General features: G+C 47.6%; 1 protein-coding gene across 1 annotated transcript in view; it reads right to left on the reverse strand.

Moving 5' to 3' along the window:
- Nucleotides 1-19,754, reverse strand: part of Pex23 (tectonin beta-propeller repeat-containing peroxin 23) — a 58,783-nt gene that overhangs the window by 25,702 nt on the left and 13,327 nt on the right. Inside the window, exons 9-17 of the mRNA XM_077634062.1 lie at nt 16,417-16,722; nt 15,271-15,338; nt 14,728-14,864; nt 13,232-13,359; nt 12,685-12,846; nt 5,808-5,954; nt 4,564-4,721; nt 4,074-4,204; nt 1,691-1,890 (exon numbers count right to left, since the gene is read on the reverse strand). Of these exons, the coding sequence (XP_077490188.1) occupies nt 1,691-1,890; nt 4,074-4,204; nt 4,564-4,721; nt 5,808-5,954; nt 12,685-12,846; nt 13,232-13,359; nt 14,728-14,864; nt 15,271-15,338; nt 16,417-16,722 (1,437 nt within the window). The remainder of the gene's footprint in view (nt 1-1,690; nt 1,891-4,073; nt 4,205-4,563; nt 4,722-5,807; nt 5,955-12,684; nt 12,847-13,231; nt 13,360-14,727; nt 14,865-15,270; nt 15,339-16,416; nt 16,723-19,754) is intronic.

A 19,754-nucleotide genomic window follows, 5' to 3' on the forward strand; every position in this document is an offset into this window, starting at 1 on the left:
TGAAGCAATGGGCACTCTGTTAATGCTTATGAATGCTGAATTACAGTGTGCATACAAGAGAACGACAACAGTCCTCAGTTGTCAGCTTCTCAGGTTTAAAAACATGGGCCACTTGTCGCACCATGTGGCTCTTGTGTCAATGTGTTTCAGCACTAGGTGGCTATCAGTGAGATGACGAAGGGGGCTGTAGATATAGTCATCCGCAAATAGTCCTAGCTTGGTCTTTATGTTCAAACTGGAAGATCACTGATGTAAATGAATAGTAGCTGGGATAAGCCAGTCACTGGGGGCCACCTTATGTGTAAGAGATGAGTGGTAACCCCTGCTTGAGCTGAACTGGCTTAATAGGATTAACAGGAATGCCTAGGCAGGAGAGTTCTGTGAGCAGACCCGAGTGCAGAACACAGTCGAAGGCCTTGGAAAAATCCAAAAAGTGACTGTCAGTTTGAGGGTTACCACCCATGAAATGAAGGATGTCGAGTGAATTCACCCTACAGACTTTCACAGGAGTACCGTTTTTCAAAACTTCCTCTTTTTATTGCAAACAGTTTTCCTTTCGACATATAAGGCCCGCAAGACATTTTGAACTTCACTGCAGAAGTAATAACAAAGCTGTCCTGTGTTTCCTTTCACACTAGAGCTACCTGAACATCCTGGAACTTGAGATAGCATGTCTCATAACTCAAAGTAAACCCCACTTTGCTAACGAGACCACTTTCCATGCGCCGCAGCCCAGACTAGAGTGCTTCCCTTTCCACTCACAAATGTTCACATTACTCCGACTGCAAATGTAATTCCAATAGCTCAATACTCAGTGAAAATGGTTAGTTGTCTTTAAGGGGCGGAGACACCAAATTTTTCATTGTGCTTTTTATTCAGAGTGATGCACTTTACATTAGGTAACATGGATCACCACATAGAATTCACCTCCACTCAATAAATTATTTCAAATTAACTTCTTGTCCCATGCAGTTTCAGTTTTCGTTCCAGCAGCCGCAACACAGTGTTTGCAGTGCCACAAGTAGGTAACATTATGTAGGGCATGCAAACGTCATGTAGGGCATGCACAACTACAATATAATCGCTGCGTCATTGTTTTGGGCTTTTCAAATACGAGGCCCACCCTCCATGGCAAAAGTTTGTTTTAACGAAGTTGCCTCCCTGCAATTCATGTTAACCATTACGCCAGCCTGCTTCAAAGGCCGGAATAATAGCCACTGAATGAACAGCTATCATACTGCAGAGTTCATATTCCTCGTGTGATATCTCAAATCTACTACTGACACGTCACAATTACCATTCAACAGTTGACATTGGACCCAAAACTATACTGGAAGAAATTTGATTAGAAATTATTTACCGGGCACATTTAAATCTGATGCATTGATCTGTATAGCATAGCGATTACGCCTATCGTAAGCCTAGCTAGCTGTTTAACCATCACGCCCACTAAAACAAAACCCACCTGAGTGACTTATGCATTGTTATGGTGCTACAGTCGATTTCTGGATACTTCGAACTCAAAGCAGTCTGAAAAATGTCTAAAACTATGGGGATTTAAAATTAAGGCACATCTTTTATTATATTTGGTGCCAATGAGACCAAAGTGTCAGTGTGAATAAACCGGCAGTTTGAACTGTGTGAGTTCAAGTTAACGAGAGTTCAAGTTAACGAGCCCAGATTGACTCACCCAATGCCAGTGGATGGAGTCTAGCTTGGTTTTCTCCTTGGTGCACTCGACCAGCCCCGAGGCATCGCTCCACATGTACCGGTCCGTGAGCAAGCCTCGGGGCGCAAATCCCGAGATGGGGTTCCACCGCTGGTTCTCGTAGATGTACACACACTTCATGTCCGACATCGGCCCCACCCGCACATTGTGGCCAGTCACACCTGCGTGAGGCACAACACAGTAAGGAGGTCAAAGGTGGCCGCTATGCAGTGCACCACACTGAGGCCATGTGTCTGTAAAACACCTGGCACTGAACTTGTACTAGCAGAATCGCATTCAATGGGCACAAGGACAACTCAATCCAATTATTGTTGTGAATAAAAAAATCTGTTCTCTGGCTCTAGCAGGGTGTGCTGAGGTTTGTCTGGCAGCAAAGAAAACAAGTTTTTGCATAAAAAATTGAATTTGACAATTTTTCTACCACCTCAATTAAAGGTCGTCTTGAAAAAAAAAATTCAATAATGTAGTAACAATTATAAAACCTTAGGAAACATGCACTTTTGCATGCAGATTCTAAATATATCATTTCATTTCATATATAACAATTCCTCGAGTACTAATCTAAATGTATGCAAGTTTTTGTGAAGAACTTTCAAGAAAATTTGCTGCGGGAAACTTAATAAAATGGGTTCTATTGACACCAAGAAATGCAATCAGGGTAAAATTACCATCCTGCCTATCATAGAATTTATGTTATAGGGTTTTGAAACTACCCCTTCAGAAACCAGAATGCAAACTTTTCGTCGCATTTCTGAAGTGGTAACTTCAAAACCCTATAACTCAACTTTTATGATAAGCAGGAAGACAATTTTACCCTTACCGCCTTTATGTCAAAAGAACCCCAACACACATTTCAGCAAGTCCCCCGCAGCAAGTTTTCGTGACCTAACCTAACTCAACCTAACCTAACCTTAACTACCCAACAAAATAATTACACAAGTGGTCAACGAATTGTTTTACATGAAATCAAATGACATATTTAGAATTGACACACATAAATACATGCTCCCTGAAGATTTCATAACTGTGACTACATTAAGAATTTTTCAAGATCCAACTCCCCCTTTAAACTCATAACATATACACCGAAAAGCACTCCATAGTCACTGTACGGAAGTCAATGGTAGTCTAGACTAGCGTCTGAGATTTGCACCGAAAGATCTGTGTCGATGCACGCAGTTGACTTGTAAGATCAGCCGGTGATGGTGTTCCATAAAATATTTGAATGAAGAACACTGAATCTACTACTTTCCGTTAGTGCACATTCTTTCAAAACATAATCATGTCAGTGCTCTCTTTTCCAATTACACACAGAAGCACGCTTAAGCAGGTATGCGAGCAAAATTACTTAATTACAGAAGGCATTTACAGATTTACAGTTTTTGATGAAAGGTTATCTTCCAAGCACAGAAGACTTGATAAACCAATCCAAGGACTGTAGACAACTAATTATAGTTGCGTGTTTTCTTCTTTCAAATGATGTGTTAGATATTAGAATACAAGGTTCATTGTGTGGTACTCACCTAAGACCACTAAATAATTTACTATTAAATTTTCTCTCCCATGCTGTTTCGGTTTCATCAACTGAACAATGACTATGACGTGTAGTTGACATTTAGGTCACGTGAGGTGCGGAGAAACCGGCAATATAACTGCTGATTTGTCATTTGTTGTCATTCCAGCTCTTGAAGCAAGCTCGCTTATGCGTTGTAGTGAATTAACAACATCAACAAGAAAGTTGGATTATAAATTATCTAACAGTTGTAGGCAAATCCCACACAGTGATTCATGTATACTAATATCTAACGCGCCATTAGAAAGAAGTAAAACACGCAAGTAAAAATTTGGTGTCTATAGTCCTCTAATACTGAATTTGGCAGTCTTGATTAGATCAACCTGGCTTTCAAGGCTTTTGTCTAAAGGCCGTAAAAGTGCTGAAACTTAAACTTGATATTAAGTCACCCAGTTGAAAATGGGCCCACTGTTTCGCCTTTTGCAATCATCCAGATTATACACAATCACCACAGGCAATTCCAGAGCTACAATAAAGATTGAGGGAAAAAAACCGAACCAAACGAAAACCGAATCTGACAGTTGTCAGCTGTGTCTCGAGCAGCAAGCAATAAGCGATTGCTGCTTGCACACAATGAGAAAGTTGTTCAGCTTAAGCCCTTCCACAACCCAGCAGGTCTTAAGCGAAAAGGTCATGTCCTTCAAGGTGGAACCTTTCTGATGTTTGCAGAGAATGAAGATTCCCTTAGACTGTGTTCAAGGAGCATACAGGCCATTCTAACATTTTTAAGAAAATGCGCAACGCACTAAAAGGGAACCTGGTGAAGGGTACCTTTGAAGACACCACCACCGTAGCCACCGGTGTAGGCCCAGGCTGTCTTGTTGTTTCCGAGAGCCCATGTTACCCCTGCGGGGCAGCTCTCGACCATCTGGAAATGGCCACCACCTAGGTGCCGCCAGGAGCTGGTTTTTTGCAAAGGGAAGAGAAGGGTACAATTTGTTTTACCTTAAGGACCCAGAAGAAGCATCGCAGAAGAGCAGCGGATTATTCTACACTGTACCTGACTTCATGAGATCAGTTAGTTGTAGGATAAGAGGTTATAATTCAATCATCCATCATGAAAAAATGTAAATGTACCAAATATGTCCAAGAGCATTGTATGCACTAGCTACCACATTTACACCAGCTGATACCAGTTAAAATCAACAGGGAACTTGTTCCATAAACCAGTTTGACCATTCAGTACATTCACACTGTACTCCACTATGTATAAAATTATTTCAGAGGCAAAAGCAACATGCTAGGCACATGAGTTCCTTACATGTCAGTCATGGCCATGTCATCGATGTGCGACTGTGTTATGTCGACGTCATGGACGAACACGTGACCTCGCTCCGCGACTCCCCACGCAGCACCGGGCTGGACTGCACCATCATGCATGCCTCGCATGCCGAGCACGACCAGGTTCAACGTCGCTATCTGCAGTGCCCAGGGGCAAGGACAGGTGGGAAAAGGTAACACTGGCCATGAGAGAGACAGTCAAGAAATTTTAAACGCAGAGGAAAAAATCAAAGCGAAAACCTGGTTCCACACGACAAGGCAAATACACGTTAAACGAAGCTGTAAGTTTTGCATAAGCATCCACCATGCATGTTTTTCCCTAGCCTCTGTTCCTTCCACGCAGTTGATTTGCTGTCAGCATGTACCAGCTAGCCCACAAACGCTTAAAAAAAAAAAAGCTAATTCTCAACGACAAAAGTGGGGTTGGGCTCATTATGCCAGTGAGTTCATTACACGAGTAAACACACGAGTTAAAATCTCTCTTATACACGAGGTTCCTGATAAAAATTCAAACATTACTTATTCTTAATTATTGAATGTCTTCTATGCCGACGTCTGTTACAAAAGACGTCCGCTTATAAGGGGAAATAGGGCGGCCAACCAAGTGAGTGACAAGTGTCTCTTATTTCTGATTGTCTGTTACATCCGTGTCTCTTATGACATCGTTAAACTGTACTACATCTCACCCCACGAGACAAATGGCCAATAAAAATGTTCTGCGAGGAATCTGTGACCTAAAAGATTCCACACCTGATCGCAGAGGGCTTCTCTGTTTGATCTGCCATATTAACGACTGTATAAATTTGTCGCAGCGTGACTTTGTGCTGAATGCCAAGAGTTGTGCTAGAAAGAAATCCAGCCATTCTACGCGAGTTATACAGGCAGATTTAAGATAAAAGGTGTTGACTATGTTCTCTAGCGCAGAAACCATGCTCAAGAGTGTGTTTTGTTTTATTCTGGACACTGTCGTATCAGATTCCATCAGCTTATTTTCTGTCCTATTTTTGTTACTTGACACTTTTTCTGAGTATTTTACCTCGCATAATGAACGACCCTCTCTCTCCAAATATTCACTTTTTTTTTTTAGAAAAAGTGCATTCATTATACAAGTAAATATGGTACTACGTTTTTCTAAACGAGCAGAGCATTTAATGAACAAGTTCTTTTATCTGTTTGGAGATGTTTAAGATTTAAAAAAGAGCATGGGAGAAAGTGACTACAGACCCAGTCCTCCAGTTCGCGATCAGTCCCAAATGCCAGTTTGATGTAGGAGTGCTTCTCGTTGAGTGTCTGCGTGTAGATCCCCAGAAGGCGGCGCTCACGATCTGACAGGTCGCAAGCGGACGTCACCTCGGCCAAGTTCAGGGCCATCTGATGGATGAAAAAAGGAAAAACATTATTTAGAAACTGGTACTGAAACTATATTCTCGCACGATCTGATCATAAGAACCAAGTTCAGTGCACGATTACCATTCCTCTTGTCAGTCTTTATTCACTTTCTTTTAACTCTAAGTTATTGCAAAAAGAAAAAACACAAAGAAGTTGACAGCTGAACTTAATATTTCAAAAGAAGCCAAGCTCTCTGAAGTTTTTCTGACCACGCAACATAACAGCGTCTACACTAGCAATACATATCACACACGATGACCGCTTTGGAAATTTAACAGAAAAACTTCATGACCTACTTTTTAAAAATGGCTAGCTGCACAACTTTTAAAACAAGTAAAAATTTCCCTTAGGCCGAATTTAGTATCAACACATGATGGCAGTTGGCAGACTTTATGTAAGGAAAGCATATTGCCACCTAGTGTTGCCAGGTGGCGCAAGCTGTCCGCGAAGACGATGAGGTTGCGATCGTGCTATCGGGGATCGGCCGCCATTACCGTCTCCTCTTGCCGACTCCAGCTGTTGAAGCGTCTCTCCGTGAGAACTCCGTGACAATTTGGTGGAGCCTGCTGGGTACGAGTATCCCATGCAAGAAACCCCTCCAGGGAGCCGTGCCGCCAGCCCTGCGCCGATTGACACCCCGGTACACCGCTTCAGCCGGAGGCTGCAGGGACTTTCACCGGAGCTTGGACCACTCGCGACAGTCATGATACCAGCCACCGGTATTCTCACGCAAGCTGCCGGTGCTACACCTGCCCACTATACCTTGCAGACCCCGCGGGTTCCCAAGGCCTTCCACGGGGACCTTTTCGAAGACGTGGAGGACTGGTTCCTTCACTTCGAGCGTGTGGCTGCTTATAACCAGTGGGACGACGCCGCGAAACTAAGAAACGTCTACTTTAGCCTAGAGGATGGCGCCCGCACGTGGTTTGAGAACCGTGAGGAAGTTCTAACTTCCTGGCGAGAGTTTCGCCGTCGCCTGCTGGAGGCCTACACCAGCGCGGATCGCCGCGAAAGAGCGGAGCGGGCAATCCAGTCCCGCGTCCAGCTACCGAACGAAAGCGTACAAATGTACGTCGAGGACATGACGCGGCTCTTCAGGAGAGCTGATCCTGCCATGCCTGAAGAGAAGAAACTTCAGCACTTAATGAGAGGCGTCAAAGAGCAGCTGTTCGCAGGCCTCGTGCGCAGCCCACCATCTACAGTTGCTGCATTTCTTTCGGAAGCCACAACGATGGAGAAGGTCCTGCAACAGCGTTGCGCCAGTTACGACCGGCCCGTGCATGCTGCTGCAGTCACATCATCGTTTGCCACCATCGGACAGCATCCTGATGATTTGCGGGAACTTATTCGCACAATCGTGCGTGAGGAGCTTCACAAATTTTGTAGCCCGTCGCAGCCTGCGCTCGGTTCCATCTCCGCTCTTGTACGAGAGGAGGTGCAACAGGCGTTCCGGGGCCCTGTTCCTGTGGTCAACGTACCACCTCTGCCTGGGGACTACCACCGTCCGACGTACGCCGAAGTTGCAAGGCGTCCGGCTCCCGCTTCGCCGCCACCAATTCACGCCACGCCTCAAGCCCCGCGGCCCTCTGTGCAACCGGTGCAGTACTTCGAGGATCGTCGAGCACCCCTCCGAAAGGCCGACGTTTGGCGTACACCTAACCGACGACCGCTCTGTTTTCACTGCGGAGAGCCAGGTCATCTTTATCGAAATTGTTATTACCGACGCATCGGCATCCAAGGCTTCCGCACCGACTCACCGAGACCCCGTCAAGGTGAACGACCCCCTGAAATTGAAGAATTCCTTGCGGACCAGCGCAATCCATCCCGAGCGCAGCGGCAGTCGCGCTCACCCTCACCGAGGCGCTCTTCCCCGACACCTCCCGGCTTCTCGCGAGCGGCACCGGGCCGATTGCCAAGTCCTCGTCGGGAAAACTGAAACCCGCGACCTTCGGGGGCAAGGTCGCTGGGGGGCGCTGTGCTGAAGACCTCCCGTCGTCGCCACTACAATCCGACAAAAACCCGCCGACGCCATCACCAGAGTTAAAAAACCGCGTTTCTTTAGAAATACCCGTTCTTATCGATGGTCGCAGAGTAAGCGCATTAGTTGATACCGGGGCCGATTATTCGATCTTAAGTGGACAACTGGCGACCATTCTGAAAAAAGTGATTACCCCTTGGCCTGGCGCGCACCTTCGAACTGCCGGCGGTCATCTGGTTACGCCCAAGGGTATGTGCACTGCTCGCGTTCAGATCAGCAAGTCCACGTTCGTCGTCAGCTGCATCGTCCTGGGCGAGTGTTCTCGGGACCTAATCCTCGGCATCGACTTTCTGCGGGAGTATGGAGCAATTATCGATCTGCGCAACCGAATCGTCATGTTTTCCACAGAGCAAGCCGCCGAACTCGACAACTCCTGCCAACGCAGTGCCGCACTTCGCGTTTTCGCCGACAGCGTCACACTTCCGCCCCGTAGCAGTGTTTTGATTGAAGTCGCCTGTGCTGAGTTGCACGACGCTGAAGCAGTCGCCGAGGCTAATCATTCGCTCCTCCTGACTCAAGGCATCTGCGCCGCTCGAAGCTTACTAACAATTCGCGCTGGCCGGTCTGCGATCCTTGTTACAAATTTTTCTCCAGAGCACCGGCACCTTTTCTCTGGAACTGCGATCGCTACCGCTGAAGCGGTTGTGGATGTTCCGGTCTGCTTTGCGTTCGCGGCAGCGGCCCCTGACGACCAATCATCGCGCGCCACTGACGACCAATCTGTTCCGAATGTCGACATCAACTGCAACCTCCCTGAAGGAAAGCGCCTGGCCTTAGAGCACTTGCTATTGGAGTATAAACAGTGTTTCGCTTCTTCGTCGAAAGTTCGTCAAACGCCCCTAACGCAACACCGGATCATTACGTATGACGACGCTCGCCCTATCCGCCAGCAGCCTTATCGTGTTTCCGCCAAAGAACGGGAAGTAATCCAAAAGCAAGTTCAGGAGATGATTGACGACGGTGTAGTTCAACCTTCCCAAAGCCCGTGGTCTTCGCCTGTTGTCCTTGTTAAAAAGAAGGATGGAACACTTCGATTCTGCGTGGACTACCGTAAATTAAACAATGTGACTAAAAAGGACGTCTACCCGTTGCCCCGCATTGATGACTCCCTGGACAGATTACGGCGTGCTAAGTACTTTTCATCCATTGACCTGAAGAGCGGTTATTGGCAAATTGAAGTGGACGAACGGGACCGCGAAAAAACTGCCTTCGTTACACCAGATGGCCTCTATGAATTCAAAGTGCTGCCTTTTGGCTTGTGCTCTGCGCCAGCGACGTTTCAACGGATGATGGACACTGTCCTCACCGGCCTCAAGTGGCAAAGTTGTCTTGTATACCTGGACGACGTTGTCGTTTTTTCAGAAACTTTTGAACAGCATCTCGTGCGCCTGCGAACTGTCCTCAGAGCCCTCCATTCCGCTGACCTTACGCTGAAGCCCCAGAAGTGCCACTTCGGTTACACAGAGCTCAGGTTCCTCGGTCACGTTGTGAGCGCCGACGGAGTTCGACCCGACCCCGACAAGACAGCCGCCGTCGCCAATTTTCCTACTCCGACTGACAAGAAAGCTGTCCAGCGTTTTCTGGGTCTCTGTGCATATTACCGACGGTTTATTGCGGACTTCGCAAAGATTGCAGAGCCGTTGACGCGCCTCACCAGGAGCAACACCTCCTTCGTTTGGACAATAGACCAAGAGACGGCTTTCTCTTCGCTCCGCCAACGCCTTCAGACATCTCCCGTTCTTGCACACTTCGACGAAGAGGCCGACACCGAGATCCACACCGACGCCAGCAAAATCGGTCTTGGAGCTGTCCTTGTCCAACACCAAGAGGGCATTGAGAGAGTTATAGCCTATGCTAGCCGTACTCTCTCCCGCGCCGAACGCAATTACTCTACGTCAGAGAAGGAATGCCTTGCTGTCGTATGGGCCACCATGAAATTTCGCCCTTACCTTTACGGCCGCGCATTCAAAGTCGTAACCGACCACCACTGCCTATGCTGGCTGGCTAATTTGCGAGACCCGTCTGGACGATTGGCCCGCTGGAGTTTACGGCTCCAAGAATTCGACATTACCATCGTATATAAGTCGGACCGTAAACACGAAGACGCCGACACGCTGTCGCGTGCACCACTCGACTCTTCCGGTCCCGAAATCGACGACGACAGCGGTTTCCTCGGTATACTTAATGCATCGGACATAATAGCCCGGCAGCGGGCTGACACGGACCTCCGACCGCTGATTGACAACCTTGAAGGTCACGCCATGCCTCTACCTTGACACTTCGCTCGACGTCTCGGCTCTTTCTGTTTGCGCGAAGGTATCTTATACAAGAAGAACTCGAGAGGCCAAGAAAGAGCTTACCTTCTGGTACTTCCGGCCGATCTTCGCGCCGACATTTTATTGGCATGCCACGACGAGCCCACTTCAGGCCATCTGGGTTTTTCCCGGACGCTCGCCAGGATACGCAACATGTACTACTGGCCCGGACTCTCGGACGATGTCCAAAGGTACGTAAAAAGCTGCCGTGAATGCCAGCGCCGGAAGACGCCACCGCTTAAGCCGGCAGGTTTTCTCAAGCCCGTTACTACACCCCGCTCTCCGTTCGATCAAATAGGAATGGACCTTCTCGGTCCTTTTCCGTTGTCACTCTCAGGAAACAAGTGGATCATAGTCGCTACTGACTATTTGACTCACTACGCCGAGACCAAGGCGATACCCTGTGCCACAGCTTCAGAGGTCGCCGACTTTTTCATGCAAAACATCGTCTTGCGGCACGGAGCCCCTTCGTGCGTTATTACCGACAGAGGCACAGCGTTTACAGCGCAGCTAATCGACCATATATTTACGTTGAGCTGCACTAGCCATCGCAAGACCACAGCTTATCATCCGCAGAGCAATGGGCTAACCGAACGCTTAAACAAGACCATTGCAGACATGCTGTCAATGTACGTAGACGTTCAGCACAAAACTTGGGATGAGGTGCTACCGTACGTCACATTTGCGTACAACACGGCCCTCCAGGAGACTACACGCTTTACTCCCTTTCGTCTTGTATATGGACGTGAAGTCCAGAGCATGCTTGACGCGATGCTACCATGCCTCGATGACGACCAACTCGCACCCGATGTTCATGAAATTGCCAACGCGCTGAAGAAGCCCGTCAGCTTGCCCGCGTACACATCGGCCAGCAGCAGGGCACTGATGCGCGCCGTTACAACCTTCGACACCGACAGGTCGACTACAATCCCGGTGAACAAGTTTGGGTGTGGACACCTGTCCGCCGCCAGGGCTTGTCCGAGAAACTACTCTGCCGGTACTTTGGCCCCTATAAAGTGCTACGGCGTATCAGTGATGTTACCTATGAAGTGGTTCCCGACGGTGCCGCGCAACCGAGACGTCGACAGCCCAACAGCTCTGACATTGTGCACGTTGTGCGGCTTAAGCCGTACTATGCCCGATAACGGCTTAGCGGCCCTCCGTTGTGACTCTGTGTGTGCTCCGTTTTCCTCGCGTTCTTCTCTGTTTCCCTTCTGAACCTTAGCGCGCCTACGCTGCTGGCGGCACCACTGCAATGCCCTTCTTTTTCGGAGGGGGGAATAATGCCACCTAGTGTTGCCAGGTGGCGCAAGCTGTCCGCGAAGACGATGAGGTTGCGATCGTGCTATCGGGGATCGGCCGCCATTACCGTCTCCTCTTGCCGACTCCAGCTGTTGAAGCGTCTATAAACGAATTGATTACCCTTGCAGCTGAGTAGCCAGTCTAGTACATAGACAGACTTGCACGTCAACCACACTTTTCCTGAGATAATAAAAACAGATTTCCAATATATGCAAAGTTCACAAACATATTATAACAGTGTCATGTAAGTTCGAAGTTTCTAGCTGTTTTTTACTCCAAAAAGTAAAGTGGTTCACAGTTTTGCACCGGTGGACTGTGATAACTACAAAAATGCTTTGGACATGATTTTTAGGCAGGTCTCTCAACTAATACCCCTGTCACAAGGCATTCCTCAAAGGCCTTTCCAGCAAAGGCACCTTTTTTCACCAAGGAAGCGAGAGCTTAAAGGAGCAGCGGCGCTGCTACACGGTGCAGCCCAAAGGTGAAACAGTCATCGAGGCTTAGCACCCGCTGCTGTGCTCGAGCCGGCTGAAGTGAGTGCTTTAAAATTAAAGTGGTGTATTCTGTTCATTCGTTGAGCTCAGGCAATTTTTGTCACTCTAATTGCTTGCTAGAAAGACCTGCAACAGCTGCTCTCATCAGCAGCAGCAGGTTATGTGTATGGCGTTGGCCACCAGAGGCACTCGGTGTTGCTGCAACACTTTACTGTCTGAAAATCAGGGCATAAAATATAGACACCTGTACAAAAAGCAAAGCCAGACACACCTTTTGTATTTTTAAAAGATGTGTTCAAACATTGCTGGCTACATCTACATTTTTTCATTGCTTTACTTTTTGACGTTCGATGGCACTGCCATCGCAGGTTATCGAAGGCCGCTCCTTTGGGCTCCAAAGGTCTCGGACGGGCGCCTTCGCCTCCAAGGCTTTTAGGGGCAAAGGCGAAACATTTGTGCCGTGTAGCTGCACTCCTTACGCCTTTGGATATAAGGACCCGATTCTCAAAGGCCTTTGCGGTGCCCGTGTGACAGGTGCATAAGAGTGGTCATGTAATCTTCACCTTTCTGTCAGAGCTTGCATGGCGATAGAGAAGTCTCAGGAGGGCCAAGTCGCAAGCTTCACCCTCCGTGCCCAGCCGCTCCAACTCGAGCCGACAGCGCACCCACTGGCACGGGTGTGAATCACGCCACAGGTGCGCGTTTGCAGACTTCACCCACGTAGACTGGACGAAAGGGAAAGGCACACAGACACCACTTTTAGGTCTGAAAGGAGCATTTCCTTGATGGTCGCGATTTGCTGCAGCTTTCTACGAGAAAATCTCGAAGACTCGAACTTCCGGTTTCTTCAAACTGATGCTCCAGTCCCATCAATCAAGTCAACTGAACACGCTTTTCTTAATTAGAACCATGAATAGCTTAAAAAAAACTTTTTGGTCCCCTCTGCGTAGACATTATCAAGATCAAGGGTACAGATTTTCTCCACTAGTTCAATATTCGATAGGTTGACTGTTCAATACTGTTAAATTCAATTCAATACTGTTCAATAATTCAATACAACACTTCAAACATTAAAAGATCTGCACCCTTCTCTGGAGGCAAACCTGTCACCTTTTCAATCGCAGAATCGTAGCTGAAGTTTTCCGTTTCTCTTTTCTGTCGGTCGCGGAGGCGATGTAGCACCAACCTCCGCCATTCAGCATTTTCCACGTGTCTGATTGCACTGTCGACTGCCGAGCCTGTGGAGCAAGAAAAAAAACAAACAACCAATGAGTTTTTGATGCCACTGACAGCGGCTCCATTCCCGTGAGCCGCCAGTGGCAATGTTATGTTGTTTATGTGTTCCCGTTGTGCACACTTATTAGTCTACACCCATACTCGGCAGCTCTATTACGTAGAATTAACAACTTTCAAACAAACTAACGGCTTTATGTTCTCCATCTAGCCACAGGAGGAAAAAAATGTCAACTGCAAAAATCCACTCAGTTCTACGTAGCTTCATGAAATGAGTTTTATTACAGTCGAGTCCCAGCAAGAAGTTAAGGGGGATGTGCCTTTCAGCATAAACTTTCTCATTTTCTGATGGATTTAGATGAAAATTTTCTAGCTTGTTTGACCCAATTGACTTGCCTGCCGGCCATGTTTTACCAGTTTTTAATGTGGCGCTCAGTCACTCATAATTTGTGCTGCGGGGCCAGTAAGCGTTCGGTGCATGTTCACGGCTACATTCAAGATGGCTGTCATTCTGTACAATGAAGAAACGAACAACTGCGCACCGGGCCGCAAGTTCGACATTTTGGAATGGGTGATGCAGGTGTGGCAGCTGCAGCGAGGCAAAATTTTTGGATGGTCCACGCGATGTCGCGGTGCGGCTGTTCGCGACATGCAGGATTTCGCAGGACAACGACATGCTCTAGTTGTTAGCAAAAGTGGGGTATTTCGTGGGACGACGACTTCAGAACTATGTGCTGTGGGACCATAGCAGCGATGATGACTGCAGCACTAGTGAGAATGATGGCGCAAGTGTGGACGGATGGACGGATAATACAGTGACCAAAGCATTTTGATTTCAAAATATGCCCACGGGCACGACAATTTTTTTTTTCCTGAAGTGATATGGAGGGATCGACTTACATTCGAGTCGACTTACAATCGCGCATACGGTATGGCGCATATTGCCCGAGCCTGGTAGTACTCCCCATTCTACTGTTACGCCGCAGCGTAATGTTTTGTCCGTCCACGTGCGAACGCCGAACACACAAGACGGGTTAGCAGTGCTGAGGCACCGCACCGCATGTTTACGGCTCTAGGTGGAGTCCGGAGTGCGGGACGATGCATACGCAATCGTACCACGTGTTGCAGTCAGTTGTAATCAGCTCCCAACGTAACGTACTGTGCGGGCAAAATTATGCAGAGACACGAAGCAGGTCTTTTGGGTGACTTTTTTTTTTCGAACTACCAAGTTATAAGGTATTTCTCTCCCCCTTCTTTCATTCCCACCTTCTTCCCTTCCCTCACAGCATGGTTGAGGTGTACATGAAGAAGCGAGACAGCTTTTTTTTTAAACTTGAGTTAAAAGGTTTTGAAGTTGATCCCGTTGCACCCACCTGTTGGGCTGAACCAGTTGGGCAGGGGGGCGACAAAGTCAATGGTGCAGGCGGTGCCGCTCACCCAAGACCACGTGATGGAGCCGACCACGTCCCGAGCCAGGGCATTAGACCAGTCTTCAGGGTAAGTGGAACGCCTGAGAGGAAAAAATTAGCTGCGGTTTAACTACTGCCGAACCTGGTTAGAAATCGAAAGCTGTGGCGTATCAGGCAAGCAGACGCGGCTTGGCATCTGTAACGTTGAGTGCGTTTTGTACACTGGATAGGCAGTGCACCCACCCTGCCACCCAGGCAGGTGGCAGTCAAATTAATGGTTGATTGCGAAAGGTTGGTCACTCAATGAACGCTGCGGCCTATTCTACCGGCAAATCGAAAGGTGAAAGGTCACGTGGTGCGAAACCATGGTGGACCACATATGGTAAGGCCTATTGCCACACTTGACCTCTGGCTCACTTGAAGGTCAACAGGCAACGCAAGGTGAAAGTGGCTTTACCTAGTAGAGTAACACCAAAACCCCGTCGAAGGTTGAAGTGACATACTTACATGCACGATAAGACCTCTCCAGACGTTGAATAGCCAGGAGAATGGTTTATTGGAGAGTCTCTGCATTCCTGTAAAAAGAAAAAAAAAACAATGCAAGGTCTCTCTATTAGCCCACCAAATCTACGAAAGTAAGGCCTCATTAACTCTCACCTCAAGTGACAGGAAAAAAAAAAGTCTGAATCATATATCCAAAGATCAAATTATATAGTCATCCCCCAGAAATGCTAAAAAGCAATCGCATCAGAGAACATTTAAGTTGGTGAAAAACTGCGAAAGCGCTGTCTGCTTCAGAGACGAAAACTACGTACCAGCAACAACTTTTCGCAGTTTTGTCAAATGCTCTACTGCATGCGCACAGTCAGCACTGTCAAGACAGAACCGCTCGATAATGATAAAAACCTCCTCCTCACGTGGCATCACCGCATGAAAGGCAGCTCTACCACTCAAAAAGCAAGCAGCATGCGATAACGACGGCGTGGCTTCGATGCACTTGAAAGACGCAGGCACCACGCAGAGAGAAGTAAGGCAAATGCACGCTGCCATTGCAATGGCAACAAGCTTTTCAGGAAAAAATATATAATTAAAAAAGATCAGCATTTCATATACAGTAGAATCTCGGTGATACGAATCTCACGGGGTCGCAAAAAAAATTTATATCATCCGAAATTTTGTATCATCCAAAAAAACAAAAGTCGTATGCAGAAGCACAGAAAATGCATGCACGCAGATCTGTTTACGGTTGAAAGGCCCTAATCACGGCCGTGCGGCCACGCTACTTGCGGTGCGTATAGCGCGATTGGTGATCGCGATTTCGGCGATGTCAGGGCCGCACTTAGCGCTCGAGGGTGCGATCGCGGCTCGCGTTTCCCATCATTCGATGTGGCGCGGAAGAGAGTTAGGAACATCCGGAATTCCGAATTCCGCATGCTGTGCACAATGCACTGCGGCCAGGGAATTTTACGAATTCGTATCATCGCGAAACTCGTATCAACCGTGTTCGTATCACCGAGATTCTACTGTAGTATTCAAGCTGAACTCGGCTCCGCCAGAAGACACTGCTCATAGTTGCACAGATAAGAGAAGTTTTTTTGCTCACACTCACATCAATCACTCAATCAATCTTACTGCACCACCCATTCGACTCACCTGCTTTGTTGCTGCCGCAACATCGCCGGATGGAGAGCCAGACTGGGAGCTGTGGTGGAACATTTTCTTCCTCTCTGGTGTCAGGGGCACCAAGTCATCGCCATGCTCTGCGGCCGCTGCTGTGACATGCAGGGGGGTTCCCAGCCGGAGGCTGCCTAGGGAAGTCAGTGAGCTGACGCTGGCTGTCCGGCTTGGCGCATTCCAAAACGGAGCCGCAATCTCCTTCCACTCCCGGCCACTGGTCTCCTCGAGCGTGACGCCCGTGCGGAGGCAGAGCTGCCGGTCTTCACGAGTGATGCCCCACACCTGGAAGAGTTGCGTGGCGTCGCTTTTTTTACAGCGATCACTGTTAGCCCTGCAATGCCCAGGCCCTGAAAGCATCGGATAAAAGATGTATGAACTTCCATGATTCCGTCGTTAATGGTTCTTTTATCGAAGAAATGTTAAAAAAGGCTGGGAGAGTTATTATGAAGAAGATGACGATTACAGCATAATTAAATTCAGTTAATTTTCATGCTTTCTCGCTGTCTAAGCACTAAAAGATGTGCATAACTGCATATGCACACACAGTAAATCAGCAGCAGAATTCAAGGCTGCTCCATCACTTGACAATGAAAGCATTGCAACCACAGGGTTTATACCGTTAGGGTTAGCTGGGAAGCAGGCAACTTTTGGGTGGTGTGCATAAAATAATTATTCACCCATAAATTTCAAAATTTTACAGCTATAAGAGCTCTCTTTTAACGACCAAAAAAAAATAAAGGATATGTATTGCTCACAAGGAAACAGAACCTTTGAACTTGAGAAACTCACACAAAATTCAGAAAATTAATTCATATTCTGCTAGAAAATAAGAGAATAAACATTCTGGAACATATGTTTATGCACTGCTGTCAGAAATGATTATTCAAAGTTACAGCACTCTTCATGCTAACTTTACAATCAGTAATAAAAATCAATTGCTCATGTTAAACTTTTTGGGCCACTACACAGCGCAGTGCCAGAGTAGATCCCGGTCTGTATTGGAGAAAATTCAATCCGCTACAGTGCTAGTGGCCCTGAATCATTCAGAATGTGCCCAGTACCTTCAGAGATGTTTGGAAAACAGCACAAAAAAGGAAAGTTACATGTGAGCACCTGTCAACAGTGCAGTCTGAACAGAATAGTTGTTTCTGTCCGAGCAAAAATTAAACAAATGGACACCATCTTTTTGCACAAAGCTGTTGCTCGTATCTACAGAGTCAAGTGTAAATGCTGTAGAATCGTGAGAACGCAATCGCTCCTGAGTAGGCTCGGTGCGAAACAAGGACACAACGTTGCCCTGAGATCTGTGCGAAGTTGACATATTTTGTGAGTTTAAAAATACTCCTTGGTTCGGATGACCAAAAAAGCTATCCAAAACAGAATACATTCCTTACGTATTGAATGGCGTTGCTGAATGGGGTTGCTTGTGCAAAATGGGCTATTTCGCACCATCCTTCAAACTGAATGATTTTAGTAAGTGCTGGAAGAAAAGAATTAACTGACCAGTGCTTCAAATTATTGATTGGTTCACTCTCACACTGCCAACTGCTGGTCTCCTGGTATGCTCAATAGGTAGAGAGGCTGCCCCTGGTTTGACACTCTAGGTTAAAGTCCTGGACATCAAATTATTTTTTCAACTAAAAAGTTTTCTGAAGAGGAAACAAGTTGTTTCTCAATGCAGCTACACTGCTAAAATTATACAAAAGCGGCAAACAGCCCCTTCATAAAAATGCACTGTAATGAGTTATTATGCCAGCCACAAGCAGTGACCTTTCAATTTACAACCAGCTCTGCACTAGAGAAAACACATCTTGATGTCATGAATCTGACTACAGTTAAAACTCGATTTAACGAAGTTGAGGGGAGCCGTGAATTATTTCGTTAAATCGAGAACTTCGTTAAATTGAATGAGGCATTTCTTGGGCACATAATTCAGTACATTCGATTACTGTAAAACCTCGTTAAAACGTACCCGCTTAAACAGTACTTTCGTTTTAAAAGTAGTAAAGTCAAGTCCCCGACTGAGCACCCATTGAACATAATGCATTTTGCATCCGCATAAACCGTACCAGCTTATCGCGGTCGTATCGGTTAGCACGTACCATTTTCACTTTTCGTCGCACTCGCGCGTGACGAATTCACGCCGGTAGCACCGACCCAAAGGACGGTTCGGCTAGCGGCGCAACAATCTTCCCTAAATACTGCCGACGGGACGGCAAGCCACACAGCTAATGACAAATTGGCGCCAAAGTTGGTAATCATACAACTAGCGCAATCTTTGGGGGTCCGTACGGTCATCGTCATGACCCCCCGCGCTACTTTCGAGTGGGTAGCGCCAACACCACGACCGGCGCCGCTAGCGTGTATGAAAAGAAACAACAAAAATTCTTACTCGACAAGAAAGGCCCGAGGGGACTACAAATTTATTTTCCGCCGAAGAAGTCGGTGATCTTTGCCTGCGTGCGCTTTGTGAGCAACGGCCGCACCGATTTCTCGTAGGTCTGAAGTGCGTCCAGCGCGTCTTCCGTCCCCTCGTGTGCGCCGGCAAAATGTCGCAGCAGATCGAGAGCATCCATCACCTGACCTGGTGTCGGCACGGGAGCTTCGGCACCTGCAGGGTCGTCGGCAGCGTCTTCAGCCGTCACTCCCTCCACGCTTCCTACAAGCCGCAACATATCGGCATCAGTCAAAACTTCCGTTGTGACTGCGTTTGCGTCGGCGTTCACGTAGTCTGAGAAACTTATGCCTGTGGGCACTTCATCCACTGAGCGAAGGTGTTCCCAGGCATCTTCATCCTCGTGCACGGCGCTCGCGCAGTCCGGACCAGCTTCGGCAGTTTCAGGGCCTAGTGTACCGAAACCGGCAGTCCTGAAGCAGTTGACAATTATCGACGGCCTCAATGCTCTCCAAGCCGCCGCCACCATCTCAACCGCCATAAAAATATCTATTTTCGTCTCGCGCTTCAGCTCCAGGTTGAGGAGAACTCTGTCGACGACTCGACGCTTGTTTGCGCACTTCACGCTATTAATTATCCCTTGATCCAAGGGCTGAACCACGGACGCGTTTGGGGGGAAGTAGCGGAGCTCCACGCTGGTCAGCTCGACCTCTGCAACTTAGTGGGCCGTGCAGTTATCCAGCAACAGGCACACTTTCCTTTTCTGGCGACACATGTCGCTGTCAAATTCCTTCAGCCATGTAGCGAAAATGGCACGCGACACCCACGCCTTTGAATTGGCAACGTACTTCACAGGAAGCTTTTTGGTGCCTTTAAAACAGCGCGGCCTCGCACTCTTTCCGATGACAAGCGGGTCTCG

The sequence above is a fragment of the Amblyomma americanum genome, chromosome 8 (assembly GCF_052857255.1).
Source record: "Amblyomma americanum isolate KBUSLIRL-KWMA chromosome 8, ASM5285725v1, whole genome shotgun sequence".
In the NCBI taxonomy this organism is placed as follows: domain Eukaryota; kingdom Metazoa; phylum Arthropoda; class Arachnida; order Ixodida; family Ixodidae; genus Amblyomma; species Amblyomma americanum.